Source organism: Ziziphus jujuba, chromosome 12 (assembly GCF_031755915.1).
Source record: "Ziziphus jujuba cultivar Dongzao chromosome 12, ASM3175591v1".
NCBI lineage: Eukaryota > Viridiplantae > Streptophyta > Magnoliopsida > Rosales > Rhamnaceae > Ziziphus > Ziziphus jujuba.
Window position 1 is genome coordinate 707,016 of NC_083390.1, and position 18,257 is coordinate 725,272.

At 35.0% G+C, this 18,257-nt stretch overlaps 1 protein-coding gene and 1 long non-coding RNA gene across 2 annotated transcripts in view; one reads left to right on the plus strand and one right to left on the minus strand.

Moving 5' to 3' along the window:
- Positions 1-18,257, plus strand: part of LOC132800190 (uncharacterized) — an 83,107-nt gene that overhangs the window by 32,764 nt on the left and 32,086 nt on the right. The window lies entirely within an intron of this gene.
- LOC107428099 (vacuolar protein-sorting-associated protein 37 homolog 1) lies at positions 9,491-12,593 on the minus strand. Its single transcript, XM_060813236.1, is given in 5 exon segments — positions 9,491-9,698; positions 9,700-9,808; positions 10,007-10,127; positions 10,212-10,258; positions 12,142-12,593. Coding segments are annotated over 5 exon segments (642 nt in total). The 5' UTR covers positions 12,458-12,593; the 3' UTR covers positions 9,491-9,649.

An 18,257-nucleotide genomic window follows, 5' to 3' on the forward strand; every position in this document is an offset into this window, starting at 1 on the left:
TCTTTGGACTGGCTAATAAGATAATCCAAGAACTAGAATCAAAGTTGAAAACTATCCAACAGGAGGACTTCAGAGATCTTGCCAAAGAAGCCACTATCCTGGATAAGCTGAAGGTCTGCAGAGACAGATGAGAATCTATTCTTTGGCAGAAATCTAGAAAAATTTGGCTTAAGGAAAGAGATAGAAACACTAGTTTCTTCCAAACCAGCATTTCAAATAGAAGACGAAGGAATACTATCCGAGCAATCAAGGTTAATCAAGATTGGATCCATGACCCTGAACATATAGGACAGCATTTCATCAACCAGTTCAAGGATTTATTCACTTCAGACCACCCTCGAATACCAGAGGCAATTAAAGAGCTGGGAAGCAATTGCATTACTCAAGAAGAAAATTTAGAATTAATGAGAATCCCTTCTGTTGAGGAAATCAAAGAGCCAATTTGGTGCTTACACCCCCTGAAAAGCCCAGGCCCAGATGGATTCCCAGGCATTTTCTTCAAGAGTTATTGGAGAACTGTCCAAGAGAAAGTTGTGAATTTTACCCAAGAATGTTTCAGGTTAAAAAGAATCCCCTACCTGGCCAACAAAACCTTCTTGGTTCTTATCCCAAAAGTGAATCAACCTCAAAATTTCAACCAATTTAGACCAATTAGCCTATGCAATTTTGTTTACAAAATTGTAGCAAAAATCCTTGTCAAGAGACTTAACATTCTGGTTGATAAGTTTATTTCCCATAACCAAGGTGCATTCGAAAAAGGTAGGTAGATTGTAGAGAACACAGTAATTGCTCAAGAGGTAGTCCATAAGGTTCGTTCCCACAAAGGAAAGAAAGGCTTGATGATTATCAAAATTGACCTCAAAAAGGCCTACGATCGTCTAGAGTGGATCTTTATTGACAAGGCTTTAGAGGTGTGGGGCTTTTCCATGGATTTTTGGTGGATGATACGGAGATGTGTGAGCTCGGTTAATTTCTCTTTATTGCTCAACGGGACCATCTGTGGTTCTTTCAAGCCTGAAAGAGGCATCCATCAAGATGATCCACTCTCTCCTAGTTTGTTCATATTATGTTTTGAATTTCTTACTAGGATTCTTGCTAAAGAGGAAGAACAAGGTTGGCTTCATGGCATCAAAGTTGCTCACAATGCCCCAGCGATTTCACATCTCATGTACGCAGACGATCTCCTAATAATGTGCTAGGCAGAAGCTAAAATCATCAAAAATTGTTTATACAAATATTGCAGCTGGTCGAGACAGGCTCTCAATGCAGATAAGTCCAATATTCTCTTCTCCAAATCCACCCCCAGATCTGATAGGAGGTTAATTAGAGACACCTTAGGTTTCAGGGATATGGGAAGTAAAGCTGTTTACCTTGGCAACTCTTTAGTGCTGGGAAGAAACAAGACAAAGGAGTTCTTTAGACTCAAAGAAAAAGTAAATTGCAGACTCGAAGGATGGAACAAACACCTCCTCTCCAAGGCCGGAAAAGCCACACTTATCAAGTCAATTTTACAAGCTATCCCTTCTTATATTATGACCACCCATCTTCTCCCTACAGGTATCTGTGATGATCTTGATGCTCTCGTGTGCAAATTCTGGTGGAAGTCTAATCCTAAAACCTCAGGTTACTTGGCTCTGAAAGCTTGGAAGGATATCTGCAAGCCTAAGGACCTGGGTGGCCTGGGATTTAGAAGGTTTAAAGACATTAATTTGTCTTTACTGGCTAAACTTGGTTGGAAGCTGGCCAATAGGGAGGATTGCTTATAGACACAGACTTTTAGAGCAAAATACCTTCAGAATTCCACCTTCTTTGGCTATAAGGAGAAGAAAGGGGCTTCAAGCGTTTGGCAAGGCTTGATCAAGGTTTAGAAAATCCTCCGCAAGGGTTCATGCTACCGCATAGGAGATGGGTCTTCCATTGATATATGGCAGGATCCTTGGCTTCCCAACCTCTCTAATAAAACCCCTACAGCAATGGGAGTTTTAGACACCACAAACTGAAGACGTGTTTACTAGCTCTAGGATGAGACAAGAACCTGTTGGAATGAAAGTCTAATTTAGCAAATCTGTGACACTGAGTTAGCAAAAGCTATTCTTCAGTTGGATTTATCACAAGGTCCATGTGAAGATAAACTTATTTGGCAAGGAAACAAGTAAGGGAAATTCTCAGTTAAAAGTTTCTACGACATCCTCTTTAGAGATGAATGGAACAGTGAAGCACATGGAGTTTGGAGGAAACTCTGGAAACTAAAGATCCATAACCGTCTCAAGATCTTTCTTTGGAGAGTCCTTGCAAAAGCAATTCCTACCAAGGAGGCTATCTTCAACAAAACAGGTAAGGGAGATCAGTGCTGTGTTCTTTGCGGAGCAGAGGTTGAAATGTCCTTTCACATATTCAAGGAGTGCCACATCATCAGAAGGCTTGCCTTTGCAAGCCTTTAGGGCTGTAGACTTGATTGCTGGGAAGTCTCTAATATAGAAAAGCTCATGGTGTCCTGTATTGATCCAAAGCTAGAAGTTTGTTTCCAGAATATGGAGGGAAGATCATTCAAAATCTTCCTTGCCTCTCTTATGTATACTATCTGGAACCATAGAAATGAGAAGATTTTCTCCAAGTTCTGCTCAAATACGGATTTAATGTTTCGGTTTAATCGGACAATTGAAGAGTTCCTGGCTTCGGGGGAAGCATGAAAAGTCTCATCCTCTCCTCTTAAGGAAAGGTGGAAAGCTCCTTCAGAGGGCTGGAGGAAGATTAATGTGGACGCGGCCTTCATTAATGGCCAAGCAAGAATTGCTTTCATTGCCAGGGATAGTAAAGGAAATCTTCTTTCCCTTGCCTCAACTCTGGTTACCTCTAATTTTTCTATGGAAGCTGAACTCAAAGCAATTGTCTAGGCGACAAACCTAGCAGCAGAGCAGAATTGGGATAAGTTATGTTGGTCTTCTAACTCTTCTTTAGTTGTTAAGGGAATCACTGATCAGGAGGAGCCTGGCGCTTGGTCTATCAGAAATGATTTCCTTCTTCTTAAATCCTTTTTTGCCAATTTCAATTGGTCTATTTCCTGGAATTCAAGATCGTCTAACAATGCCGCAGACTTGATTGCAAAAAAACCTTTACATGACAACGTTTTTTGACTGTAATGGTAGTTTTGTCTCTCTTCCAAGAGACCTTTTGGATATTTTGGCCACCGACATGCTCAGAGATGGCCTTTCGCTGTAATCCTTCCTCTTTTTTGAAGGCTTTTTATGCTTGTGGCAATGAAATCTCTTTTCACCAAAAAAAAAACAAAAAAAAACCGATCTTGTCTTTCATTTATTAATCGCCGCACTAATTTGGGGACTGCTCACGTGGTGAATTTAATAAGCTGTCAAAACACCTTAAAAATTAAAAATTAAAACTGATATAAATTAATTTTGGAAGTGATAAAAAATGTGGAATTGGTTCGATAAATAAATGTGTTTGATCAAATTTTATGTTATTTTAAGTTGTTTATACGTAGTTATATATATATATATACATATATATACACTTTAAATGTAGATGAAAATGAGCAGCATTGGCAATTTAAATTGAAATGGTTATTTTGTATTGTTTAGAATTATATAAATTATGTATTCGTAATTTAGGATTATTGTTATTTATATATGCATACATAGTTGACTATGTGGCTAAAGGTAGTTAAAAAGTTATTAATGTTGTCAAGTTACATTTATAGGTTGTATTTTATAATGGCACCAAAAAGGAATTTGCGATCTCAATCGAAGAAGGGAGTTAAGAAGATGCAAACTAAGAGACGCGGTGGCAGCATATCAGCACCCAACTCTAAGCGGCGACGAACTACTAGGCAACAATCCAAAGCTGAGAAAGAAACCACCAAAATTCCAGGGCACGTTCCACTCTTTTCTTTCTCATCTAAGATGGTAAGTTTTATATTCATTTCTGTAGTTTGGTGAGGTAAGTGATAATACATCTGTCGGTATTTATTCTTGAATGTTATATTGATGACATTTTATATTGTATCTATTTAATTATTTGGCAGTCATCCATCAAAGGCCGTTATCCCATATGGGAGGCATCTCGAAGCACATATTCATGTGATTCGACACTTCGTAGCTATGTGCGTGGGAAGTCACCCAAACTTAGCGTGCCGTGGTGGAGATGTGATTATGTAAGTCTATACATATATTTAAAAAAATTCTGACTAAGTTTCCCAAATTGTGGATAATGACGTTATGTTCTAATTTTTAGGTGTACATTCCTGTCAACAATGGAGGTGCCCATTGGTTGGCAGCATGTGTGGACTTGAAGGCTCGACATATTGATTTATACGATCCAAATATGGGAAATAAATATGTCCAGAATAAAGAGTTGGACAATGCAAAATGCCTTAAGTATATGCTGCCTTACCTATTGAGGTATGGGGGATATTACGAGAAGAATCCAGAAGTGCTTCCCACTTTAGAGCCATTCACGATGACCATGATCAAAGATGCACCCTGCCAAGATAATGGGTATGAATGTGTTGTCATTTGCAACCACTTCTATTGCTGCTGTTTAATTGTGCTTACGTGTGGAAATTCACGTGGTTGGTTTTCATTAATGCTATTCATTAATGCTATTCTGTAGGGGTGATTGTGGCGTCTTCGCTTTGAAATTTATTGAATACAAGAGCAGTGAGGAGAACCTTTTATTTGGCCCGGAAGACATTAGCTTGTTTAGAAAAAAATATACTGTTGACTTGTGCTTTAATAAATTTCAATGTAGATCGTATGTTTAATATTATGACATCCTATATTAATGGTATCTTAATATGCAGAATCTAGCTTTAGTAATGATAACCGTTGACAAAATAAGAGAAAAGAAGACCCTTGGTAGTGATAAAAATTCAAACAAAGATGATCACCGATACGCTTTCGGTAACATTAATTCACATATTTTTTGGCTCCAAAGAGTCCACTAATGCGTGTTTCTGACAACAACATGCAAAATATACATTCATCACTGACCCTAAATAGAAAAAGCCCCAAAAGTTTGGGAAAAGTTCTCAAATTGGCAAAACAATTTGATTACTATAGGTTTCATCGGTAATTACCGAAACCCCAGTGTTAATCGCATTTTATCAATTTTTTGGCCCCCAAAAGTCCCCTAATGAGTGTCAAATGCAACAACATGCAAAATATACATTCTTTAATGATTCTAAGGAGAAAAAATCCCAAACGTTAGGAAAAAGTTCTCAAATTGGCAAAAAATACTTGATTACTGTAGGGTCTTCGGTAATTACGGATGAAACCTATCCTAAGCCGTTTAAACTGGCTAGAAAATTTACCAAAGATTTTATTGGTAATTACCGAAGGCTCTACGGTACATTTGACAACTTTTTTGGCCCCCACAAGTCTCCTAATGTGTGTTAAATGAAAAAACATGCAAAATATATATTCTTCAATGATTCTAACGAGAAAAAACCCCAAACGTTAGAAAAAAAATTTCAAATTGGCAAAAAAACATGATTATCGTAGGGCCTTCGGTAATTACCGATGAAACCTACGGTAATCAGTCTAAACTTGCTGGAAAAATTATCGACGATTTCATCGGTAATTACCGAAGGCCCTATAGTAATCACATTTGACAACTTTTTTGGCCCCCACAAGTCCCTTAATGTGTGTTAAATGCAACAACATGCAAAATATACATTTTTCCAATGACACCAAGAAGAAAAAATCCCAAACGTTAGGAAAAAGTTCTCAAATTGGCAAAAAATACTTGATCACCGTAGGGCCTTCGATAATTACCAATGAAACCATCGATAATATTTCCAGAAAGTATAAATCTATTACCGTAGGTTTCATTACCGAAGGTCCTACGGTAATCAAGTTTTTTTGCCAATTTGAGAACTTTTTCATAATGTTTGGGGTTTTTTCTTCTTGGTATCATTGAAAAATGTATATTTTGCATGTTGTTGCATTTAACATACATTAAGGGACTTGTGGGGGCCAAAAAATTTGTCAAATGTGATTACTGTAGGGCCTTCGGTAATTACCGATGAAATCGTCGATAATTTTTCCAGCAAGTTTAAACTGATTACCGTAGGTTTCATCGGTAATTACCAAAGGCCCTACGATAATCATATTTTTTTGCCAATTTGAAAACTTTTTCCTAACGTTTGGGGTTTTTTCTCCTTAGAATCATTGAATAATATATATTTTGCATGTTTTTGCATTTAACACACATTAGGAGACTTGTGAGGGCCAAAAAAGTTGTCAAATGTGATTACTGTAGAGCCTTCAGTAATTACCGATGAAATCATCGATAATTTTTCCAGTAGGCTTAAACTGATTACTGTCAGTTTCATCGGTAATTACCGAAGGCCCTAGGTAATCAAGTTTTTTTGCCAATTTGAAAACTTTTTCATAACATTTGGGGTTTTTTCTTCTTGTATCATTGAAAAATGTATATTTTGCATGTTGTTGCATTTAACACACATTAAGGGACTTATGGGGACCAAAAATTTGGTAAAATGTGATTACCATAAGGGTTTCGGTAATTACCGATGAAATCTACGATAATATTTCAGGCAATTACAAATTGAATGTTTTCACTTATTAATGTCGTTTTTTCTCTTACTTTGCCAACATTTATCATCAATAAAGCTAGATTTAGCATGTTCTTGGTGGAAACTGATGTGATTCTGCCCGAGCCCGCTCCACCGATAACCCGCTGGGGTGCTGACTCGACATGGATGAAGACTAGGCCAATCACAAGAGCTCAAATTAAGAGATTTAAGGACAAACTGGAAGTATTTATACAGGGGGTAATCAATCTCAACAGAGCTTGTCTATACTTGAAGATACAAAGCCTATTCTAAGAATCGAAGTGGTGGAAGCCGATACGGACCCGGGTGACGGTTTTGGTACATTTTTGGAGTCCGAGAAGCATGAAATGGTTCCAATGCTTTATGGGTTCAATACATATGCCTAAGAGGTCATGGAATCAAGTTAAAGCAGCCTCAAATACAATCAAAAAGGGCTTGTACGGACAGCATCAACAATTTGGCCGAATTTGCTGTATTGCTTGCTGGCTTTACTGTATTTTACTGTATTAGCCTTTTCTTATTTTTCCAAGCATGGGCAACGTGTGGGACTTCATATTCAGCTTATTTGGCATCCTAGAAAGCATCTAGAACCTGATTTAAAGCTCAAAGAGGTCAAAGAATTGGTCAAAGTCAATGTAGTCAAAAAGCTAGTATTTTAGTTTCCTAATTTTATTCTACTTTTTGTTTTAGGAAACTACCATTATTTTTAGTTTCTATTTATTTATTTTCTGAACAAATAAGATTAGGAAAGTTATTATTTTATTATTTTCTTTGTAAATTAATTAATTCCTAATTCAAAATAAAGGAATTAATTAATCCAAATTAGATTAGGAAAAGGAAAGTTTCGGCCAAGGTAGAATTCTTCATTGAGTGGCCGGTTTTTCCTAGGGTTTTTAGGGTTTATTTTGTTTCTTTCAAAGCCTATTTAAAGGCTTATTTTTCATTAATAATATAACTTTAAACTTTGATTTGATTAAGAAAATATTTGTGAGATTAATTATCTCTTTGTTCTTTGAGAACACCTAAAACACCATTAGAGAATTGGTTGTTTTAGCTTGACTTATCAATAGGTTTTCCATCCCCTATTGTGGCGTCTACATTATATCAAGGTTTCTAACCACAGGTTGGTTAGGGGTTGAGGTCCATTCCATTAGAACTTGAACTTAATTAAAGATCCGGGCTAATATAATACGGGTTTAGGAGCAGGTCGTCCTAGGTTCGTATCAGAAACACACACGATTGAAGTTGTCGGATGGAATTGTGGTGATTCTCTTACAACGGTGGACAAATGTCAATTACCGATGATGCATCGGTAATTACCACTGGGCAGTAATAGCATTCGTGAAACAATAAGAAACCTACAAAAAACTAAACAAAAACTGAACACAAAGTGATATTTTAGAAACACAATACAACAGATGACTTTGCCAACAAAACAACACATAAAACCAATGTCTATTATGCCAAAACACATGTTACGCAGTTGAGCTACTAATTGCATTCCTTACTACATTACATAACACACGGATACCGCATAACATGCCCCCATTGTCTTAATATAGCGTAGAGCGATTTATGGTCCTTCAGTTGAATGGTGCTGTTGGTTAATTTTAGAATCCATATTTTGCATGTTTTTGCATTTAACACACATTATGGGACTTGTGGGGCCCAAAAAATTGGTAAAATATGATTGCCATAGGGGTTTCGGTAATTACCGATGAAAAACCTTCGGTAATTTTTCCAGAGGGTATGTGTTGGTTACCAACGGTTTCACCGGGAATTATCGAAAGTGTACAGTCGTCGTATTTTTTTTGGAAAATTTGAGAAATTTTTAAGCAATTTTGGGATTTTCTCTCCTTTGGATAATTTTAGAATCCATATTTTGCATGTTTTTGCATTTAACACACATCATGGGACTTGTGGGCCCAAAAAATTGGTAAAATATGATTGCCATAGGGGTTTCGGTAATTATCGACGAAACCTTCGGTAATTTTTCCAGAGGGTATGTGTTGGTTACCGACGGTTTCATCGGGAATTACCGAAAGTGTACAGTCTTCGTATTTTTTTTGGAAAATTTGAGAAATTTTTAAGCAATTTTGGGATTTTCTCTCCTTTGGATAATTTTAGAATCCATATTTTGCATGTTTTTGCATTTAACACACATTATGGGACTTGTGGGGCCCAAAAAATTGGTAAAATATGATTGCCATAGGGGTTTCGATAATTACCGAAACCCTCGGTAATTTTTCTAGAGGGTATGTGTTGGTTACCGACGGTTTCATCGGGAATTACCAAAAGTGTACAGTTATCGTATTTTTTTTGGAAAATTTGAGAAATTTTTAAGCAATTTTGGGATTTTCTCTCCTTAAGATCATTTTATAATCCATATGTTGCATGTTTTTTCATTTAACACATGTAAGGGGACTTGTGGGGCCCAAAAAATTGGTAAAATGTGATTGCCATAGGGGTTTCGATAATTACCGATGAAACCTTCGGTAATTTTTGAATCAAAAACAAATTGAACATTGTCATTTTTTAATGCCGTTTGATCACTTACTTTGTCAGAATTTATCATTAAGAAGGCTACATTTAGCATGTTATTGGTTGGAACACACATGATTGAAGTTGCCGGATGGAATTGTGGTGATTCTTTTACGACGGTGTACAAGTGTCAATTATCGACGATGCATCGGTCATTACCATTGGGCAGTAATATCATCCATGCAATAGTAAGAAACATACAAACAACTGAACCAAAAACTGAACACGGAATGATATGTTATCAAACATGCAATAGACTGCATCCGTCTGCTTTTTCAAGTTAAAAATCATAAATGTAAATGTAATCATGGCAAAAACTGATAAAATTGTAACTTTACAATACCATACCACGATGAATGTTGAACGTACATGAACAAGTGTTGTCAAAACTGATATACTAGCAAAGAGAAAATATTTAACCAAATAATACACAGACAATCATGTTTATCTAGCCAATGCATTGAAACTGCAAGTAAGATTTCAGTGTGTTTCAAGTATATATCTTTCTATAATATCAGTTCAACTAAGTGAATTTGTTTTAGCTGCAAGATGAATGAGTGCTCGCTTAAGTGGTGCGAAGCTTCTTGTATATCTGCACAAAAGGACCGAGCTCGATCTCCCTATCAAGAAGCTGCTTGTGCAGATTTTCAGATTCCTCATCGGTTTTGTTCATTGAATCTGCAAACAAACACCAGTAAAATAAAGGTTAAAAGTAATTAAGATAAAGTAGCTTATTATCAAATTTGGCTTCTCTACATTAATTCTCTTATGTTTAAGCATAGCCACTAGGTACAAAACAATAGAATAAAACATGTGCTTAAGCACAAAGAAACTACACAATGTAGATTTCCAACTATAAATTATCATATTCTATACCTTGAAGCCTTTGGAGAAGGGAAGCAGGGGAACCGAACCTCAACATTTCTTCCTTTTGTCTCTCAAGCTCATGTAGCTTCTCCTATGTAGCAGCCAACTCTCTTGTTCTAATAATTCTGCACTGTGACCATACAAACAGGAGAAAATGTTTCACAATCAACATAATAAATTCGACACTACCTAAAGAAAGCAAGATAAATATTACCTGATTTCTGAGCTCCATAATGCGTGGTTCATTTTCCAAGTTCTCCCCTGTGAGTTTAAATAAATTCAAGATCTATTTCTCCATGCATAATTCAATTGTGCTTGACTGATATATATATAATTAAAAAAAAAAAAAAGAACTAGCAAATTTCTCCATGCATAATCCAATTGTGCATGACTGATATAACAAAAACTAGTAGATAACAAGAAAAGAATAACTCGCTAGCTGCAGTGTTTCTTTGCAAATTTCATCTCTAAGTTGATAATTGTCAAGTTGCAAAAAAATATCTAGGAAAAATAATCAGAACATAGACTCAAGTATCACAATAGCGAAACTACTATATATTGGGAAGGCATAAACCACCATGCTCATTAATAAACCATATAAATCAAGCACAAAAGTCATTGTATTAGCACAATACCTAATATTCACTAACAAGCATTTTAAAAAGGGGTTGATGCATGCACTTTATGCACTTAAGTACTACAGACAGATTCCCAAATAAGAGAAAAATCTTATGTACGTACATTATTTTGAATTTTAACTTGATCGAGCGAAAGTAAAAATTGATGGTATGCATCCTTGTTAAACAAAAGCTTCCTTAACTCGTCAACACTAAAAAATATCCAATCAAAAACAAGAGAATGATAAATATTTATCAATAATGTTTAACCCAACTGCAAAATAACATATCCAAATGAAACAAGAGAATGATAAATATCAATCAATAATGTGTAACCCAACTGCAAAATAACATATCAAAGCGTAAAACATTACAATAATCAAATGAAATATGAAGTTTATGACTTTTACAAAGATGACTAATATTTTCATAAATAGTAAAACAGATTATTTGTCAAGTAGGCTTTAGAAAAATAAAATTAAATGACATAACAAATGTATAAGTAGAAATTAGTTTTCTCTTCATAACAGAAAGAGAAGGAAATAAGCAAGTGGTGATGATACTATTAGAACAGTTTGATAGAATACATGCTTGTCTAAAGATTAATTAACCTAGTTCCATAAAGTCATATGAGTAATTAATATAAAATTTAGTCATGAGCATGAGGAACCTCACGTCTTATCCTTCAAAACAGCAATTACACCCACAAGCCATACAATAGATGGTTTGACTAACAAAAAAATTTATATTATCATAATTATCGAAAATTTGTAATATCATAATTTCTACACAAAATGACCGATAACCCCACTTCCTTTCTACATAAAATGACTAATAGAATATATTTGTATTGTACTCTACTTTCACTCTATTACCTTCAATGCCCATCAAAAGACCTCAGATTTTCTTCTCGCAGAAGCAAGCAACCAAAAAAGCAAGGCATACCATAATTATTCATTCCAACCCATATCCCAAGTGGCATATCAAATACAGTCAAGCAATGAGTTGTATCAAACACCACTGCATCACTAAAGATCTTATATGACTTGACAGAAGATGTATATGACCAGACAATGTTCTATAGTTGGTTGTTTGAATCAAGTGTATACTCAAATTTGAAATTAGGGTATTTGTCCTAAATATTTCTGCACATATACAAGTCTATGCTCTCATCTTCTGGGTCTAATTTCCTGAATGATTGCAAAAATACCAAAAGTGCACAATACCAAAAGTGCTAATAATAAATCACAGTTTCTCTTATTTCCATGCCCTTAAAAAAAAATGGTGGGTTTTTGAAATTTTTTGAAAAAATACCCAATTCAAGTGAGAAATAGATGAGAAATTACAGATATTTAAAGAGATACCAGGGGACAAAGTAGCCCAAAATGGCCATGGTTCAAACAAAATGTTGGACAACAAAAGAGAAAAGAAGAGCTAGAAAGACAAGAAATGGGGAGGCAAGCAGAAAGTGTTATCTGTTTTTTTTTTTTTTTTTTTTTTTTTTTTCATCATGAAACGAAAACTCACCCGAAATGCTTCTTTGTGTTGGAAGAATTACAGAAAAGGCCGAAGCTCGAAGAAGAAGAAGAAGACGAAGAACGCTTCTACGGGAGATGTTCATGGCAAGAACAACGGCCACAGCAGAAAACCTATAGTGTGCCTTAAAAGTCAAAATCCAGTCCACAGATTCTTTCCGAGCCATCAATGAAGCACCATTCGAGCTCAAATCACTGAAACAGACATGGGTCTCTTCCTCTTTAGGGATTAGAGAGTCAAGCTGATGATCTTCCCAGAATAAGTCATTTTCCCTCGCTCTTGAGTTTAAAGACTTTAAAAATTGCATTACCCATTACACAAATTATCTCTCTCCCAAGCTCTATTCGGCATTCTGTCTCACTTTCTCTTCCTCTTTTCTTTGTGCTCCGTTCATGTCGTTCAGGTTCAGGGGAAAAATAGAATACACATACCCATTCATTAATCTTTCTTTTGAAAGGATAATTTAGGAATATTGAAAAATAAAAGGGCAAAGCGAAAAATATTGAAACCGAAGGGTAAATTTCCTTAGAAGGCTTTCCATAGGGGTATTGGGCCAAATTCCCCTCTAAATAAATTATGGGGGAATTTGGATGAATGCCCCTTTCGGAAGGCCATTGAGGATATATACCCATCTATTTCTGAAACTTTTTATTTTATCCTTTTATTTTTTAATAATCTTAAAATACCCTTCGAAATATCAAAAACAAAATAATTTTTTTCTTTCTTTCACTTCTCACCAGCTCATCTCTTCTTCTCCCTCACCTTTTCCCCTAAAAACCGCAGATTTGAGTTTTCGAGTTTCCCTCTCATCAGAGCAGAAGCTTTGCGTTCTGCTTGTAGTTTCAAATTTCACAGATAGATAGAACAAAAAAAATGGCCAAGTGGTGGTGCTCTGGTGCCGACCAAAAATATCTGGAAAGCCCTAGTTTATAGTCATGGGTTTGGCCACCACTGCTATTGTCCCCGAGCAGCTTTGTAGCGCAAGATCCAAGCCATCACGAAGCAGAATATCTGTAAAAGATAGAGCCCAGGGGAGAATCCCTGCCGTAGTGTTCAGCTAAAGCTTCTTGGACAAAAAACCTAGCAACCGATCAAGAGGTGTGAAAGTGGTGATAATGGGAAAAGTAAGAGAAATCTTTCTAATTCGGTATCAGAATAATTTAGCAAGTCTTTTTCCTTTTTAATATCTTAATAGATGCATTTAGTACTTTTTAGTGATCTGTATGGTTTGTTATTTCTGGTATTACTTTTTATATCAGTTTTATGTTTCTATGAGCTTGATAAATTCTCTGATCCTGGTTCTTGATTGATTTCAAAGTAGACTCGTCTAGCTGTTTTAAGTGCTTTCAAAATGGATGATTTAATTGGAAATGGTGGAATTGTTTTTGAAGTTTCTCCTGGGGTTTTCCTACAGGTTTATCTATTTTATTTTGAATTTTTCAACTTTCAATTTATTTATTGTTATCTTGAGATTTAATGTTTAAAAAATTGATCCTATTCTCTTAACAAATACTATTGCATGTGCTGCTCAGGTCTTTTATCTTTTTTATTTTTATTTTTTAAAATCGGGATTACTATAAGTTATACTTTAAGGGGGAGGAGGAGGTGACTTAAATTCAAGACATTAAAGGTGTGGGTGTGAGGCATACTATGTGGCCAACCTCACTTGTCAGACCTTTTATCTTTCTAAAATGGCATATTTGTAAGATGTAGATAACTTCCTCACCTTGTCTTTACTTGAAAATATTTTCTACCAAATTTTATATTAACATTTGTACCTTGGAAGATGTGTTAGGTAGATAGAAGAGGACTATGAAATCCACTTTCGTCCCATATATATTTTTTTATACTATGCATAGTGAAATACTATAGTTTCTATAGAGTGAATTATAGACTGTGTTCTTAAATTGTAGTATGTCAATCCTATTTTTAAAAGAAATTTTCACTACTTATTATCTGTTCTCTACTTAATTTCAAGGGTTGCTTGTTAATGGTAGACAAGGTTAGGAAATTAACAGAACGAATTTGGATCTGAATATCTACGGAGAGGTAACACTCATCATATTTTATTATTCACCTGTTCTCATTGATTCATTTAACGACACGAGATTCTTGTGACTAAAGTATAGGCAATGACCTGAATTTGTTGGAGTCTGTATGTAAGCAACTTGGGCATTCACCCAAATTCCCCTTTTGTTAAGTTTCTATAGCTTTATTATGAGACCACACTACTATAAATCTAGTTTGACATAATGATTTATAGGTTAGAGAGAGAGAGAGAGAGAGAGAGAGAGAGAGAGCTTAATGATATTTACCCTTTCAGTTGCTATCATTTTTTTCTACCCTTCCAATTTTTGTTAATCCCAAAATACCCTTACATTCAAATTAAGTATTTTTACTCTTTTTTTTCCCTGTTATTTCTTTCTTTTCTTCACCCGTTCTCTCCTCCTTCATCATCCTTGTTCAAGAAGACCCCATTGTTGATAAGCTCAGAACCCATCTCCTCTATTGAATAGAAACATTGTCGGACTGTTCGTCTTCTTCTTCTTTGTCGGGGTTGCGTTTGATAAGCTTTGGACTTATAGGAAGAAGAACAAATCAGGGGTTGATGAAAACCGCAGTGAAGCTTGGCCACAGGTGCCCATGAGCTTTTCATTGTTTTTGGAGAAGGATTTGCAGAGGAAAGAGTCGGTGGAATGGGTGAATATGGTGTTGGGGAAGTTGTGGAAAGTGTATAGAGGTGGGATTGAGAATTGGATAATTGGGTTGCTTCAGCCCGTCATTGAACATTTGACGAAGCTTGATTATGTTGAGAGGGTTGAAATTAAGCAATTCTCTTTGGGGGATGAGCCATTGTTTGTTAGAAATGTTGAGAGATGGACTTCTCATCGTGCAAATGACCTGCAGTAAGTTTTTTCTTTGTTTGTATGTCAAACTGTGGTTTTCATTAGATGTTATCAGTAATTTAACATTGGCTGTGAAGGGATAATGAATAAATTTATATTTTTCTGGCAATCTGGATTAATATTTATTGAAGGTTGGCCATCTACTCAATGTATTGATTGAAATTCGGGTTTTTTTACTGTTTTGGGGATTTGGGCATCCTTTAGCAAATTAGACTATGAGATTGGATTTTGGTTCTATACAATTCATAGAGAGCAAGAGATATTACTGGGTACGAGCTATTGCCTCAATTGTTAGATTTGAACCTTTATACTTATTTATGGATACTCTAGGTATTTAATTATTTTTTTTGAAACTTGTATGCTAAATACTGTAACTAACTACAGATATTTCGTTTGATTTCATTTAGGTATCAAATCGATCTCCGTTATAATGGAGGTGCCTTGTATGCTTTTAATGTTGTCTCTAAAGTTTGGCATTATACCAATTCTGGTGCCAGTTAGTGTTCAAGATTTTGATATTGATAGGGAACTTTGGGTCAAATTGGAATTGATACCAATAGAGCCTTTTGAAGGAGCTGTAATATTCTCTAGTTTTTATTCATAAAACACTTATACATTTTTCTCTTGCTAATTCAGATTTAGTTTTTAGTTTTTCTACACGATTCTCATGTTAAGATGAAGTGTAAGGACCCAATTTCATTATTAAATTCTCCATATTGTTTGAGATGTGGAAAAGCAAGAAATAAAAAGGATGAGAATTTAAATGGATGGCAATTGAGTTTTCGAATATTGGCTTTCTAGTTTGGGACCATTTGAACTGGTTTGATGGTATGCATTGAAATTTAGTTATTTTTAGAGTGGAGACTATTTCTAACTTGAAAGCTTCTTCCAATCTTTTTTAAAATGCGGTTCCATGGCAGTATGTCCGAAAAAGAATAGTCATGAGGGAATTAATTGTGCAGTTGTGGAAAATATTTAAATAAATGGATATGAAAGTGTCGAATAAATAGAACTATCTCCCATTTCCCATCTATCCTAATTTCTCATTAACTGTCGAATAAAGTGGAAAATATTTGTTCACCGTTGTAAAAAAATCACCACAATTCCATCCGACAACTTCAATCGTGTGTGTTTCCACCAAGAACATGCTAAATCTAGCTTTAATAATGATAATTGTTGACAAAGTAAGAGAAAAAATGACATTAATAAGTGAAAATATTGAATTTGTAGTTGCTGAAAAAATTACTGTAGGTTTCATCAATAATTACTGAAACTCCTATGGTAATCATATTTTATCAATTTTTTGCCCCCCACAAGTCCCCTAATGTATGTTAAATGCAACAACATGCAAAATATACATTCTTCAATGATCCTAAGGAAAAAAAGTCCCAAAATTTTTGAAAAAGTTCTCAAATTGGCACAAAAATTTGATTACCGTAGGACCTTCGATAGTTACAGATGAAACCTACGGCAATCAATTTGTCCTTGCTTGAAAAATTACCGTAGGTTTCATCGGTAATTACCGAAACCCCTATGGTAATCATATTTTACCAATTTTTTGGCCCCCACAAGACCTCTAATGTGTGTTAAATGCAACAACATGCAAAATATACATTTTTCAAATATCCTAAAGGGAAAAAATCCCAAAATTTCTGAAAAAGTTTTCAAATTGGCACAAAAATTTGATTACCGTAGGACCTTTGGTAATTACCGATGAAACCTACGGTAATCAATTTGTAGTTGCTAGAAAAATTACCATAGATTTCATCGGTAATTACCAAAACCCCTATGGTTATCATATTTTACCAATGTTTTGGCCACCACAAGTTCCCTAATGTGTGTTAAATGCAACAACATGTAAAATATACATTATTCAATGATTCTAAGGAGAAAAAATCCCAAAAGTTTTGAAAAAGTTCTCAAATTGGCACAAAAATTTGATTACTGTAGGGGCTTCGGTAATTACCGATGAAACCTACGGTAATTAATTTGTAGTTGATGGAAAAATTCCCGTAGGTTTTATTGGTAATTACCGAAATCCCTATAGTTATCATATTTTACCAATTTTTTGGCCCCAATAAGACCTCTAATGTGTGTTAAATGCAACAACATGCAAAATATACATTTTTCAAATATCCTAAAGGGAAAAAATCCCAAAATTTCTGAAAAAGTATTCAAATTAGCACAAAAATTTGATTACCGTAGGGCCTTTGGTAATTACCGATGAAACCTATGGTAATCAATTTGTAGTTGCTGGAAAAATTATCGTAGGTTTCATTGGTAATCACCGAAACCTCTATGGTTATTACATTTTACCAATTGTTTAGACCCCACAAGTCCCACAATGTGTGTTAAATGCAACAACATGCAAAATATACATTCTTCAATGATCCTAAGGAAAAAAAAATCCTGAAATTTCTGAAAAAGTTCTCAAATTGGCACAAAAATTTGATTACCGTGGGGCCCTCGATAATTATCGATGAAACCAACGGTAATCAATTTGTCCTTGCTTGAAAAATTATCGTAGGTTTCATCGGTAATTACCGAAACCCTTATGATAATCATATTTTACCAATTGTTTGGCCCCCATAAGATCCCTAATGAGTGTTCAATGCAACAGCATGCAAAATATACATTTTTCAAAGATCCTAAAAAAAAAAACCCCAAAATTTCTGAAAAAGTTCTCAAATTGGCACAAAAATTTGATTACCGTAGGACCTTTGGTAATTACCGATGAAACCTACGGTAATCAATTTGTAGTTGCTAGAAAAATTACCATAGATTTCATCGGTAATTACCAAAACCCCTATGGTTATCATATTTTACCAATGTTTTGGCCACCACAAGTTCCCTAATGTGTGTTAAATGCAACAACATGTAAAATATACATTATTCAATGATTCTAAGGAGAAAAAATCCCAAAAGTTTTGAAAAAGTTCTCAAATTGGCACAAAAATTTGATTACTGTAGGGGCTTCGGTAATTACCGATGAAACCTACGGTAATTAATTTGTAGTTGATGGAAAAATTCCCGTAGGTTTTATTGGTAATTACCGAAATCCCTATAGTTATCATATTTTACCAATTTTTTGGCCCCAATAAGACCTCTAATGTGTGTTAAATGCAACAACATGCAAAATATACATTTTTCAAATATCCTAAAGGGAAAAAATCCCAAAATTTCTGAAAAAGTATTCAAATT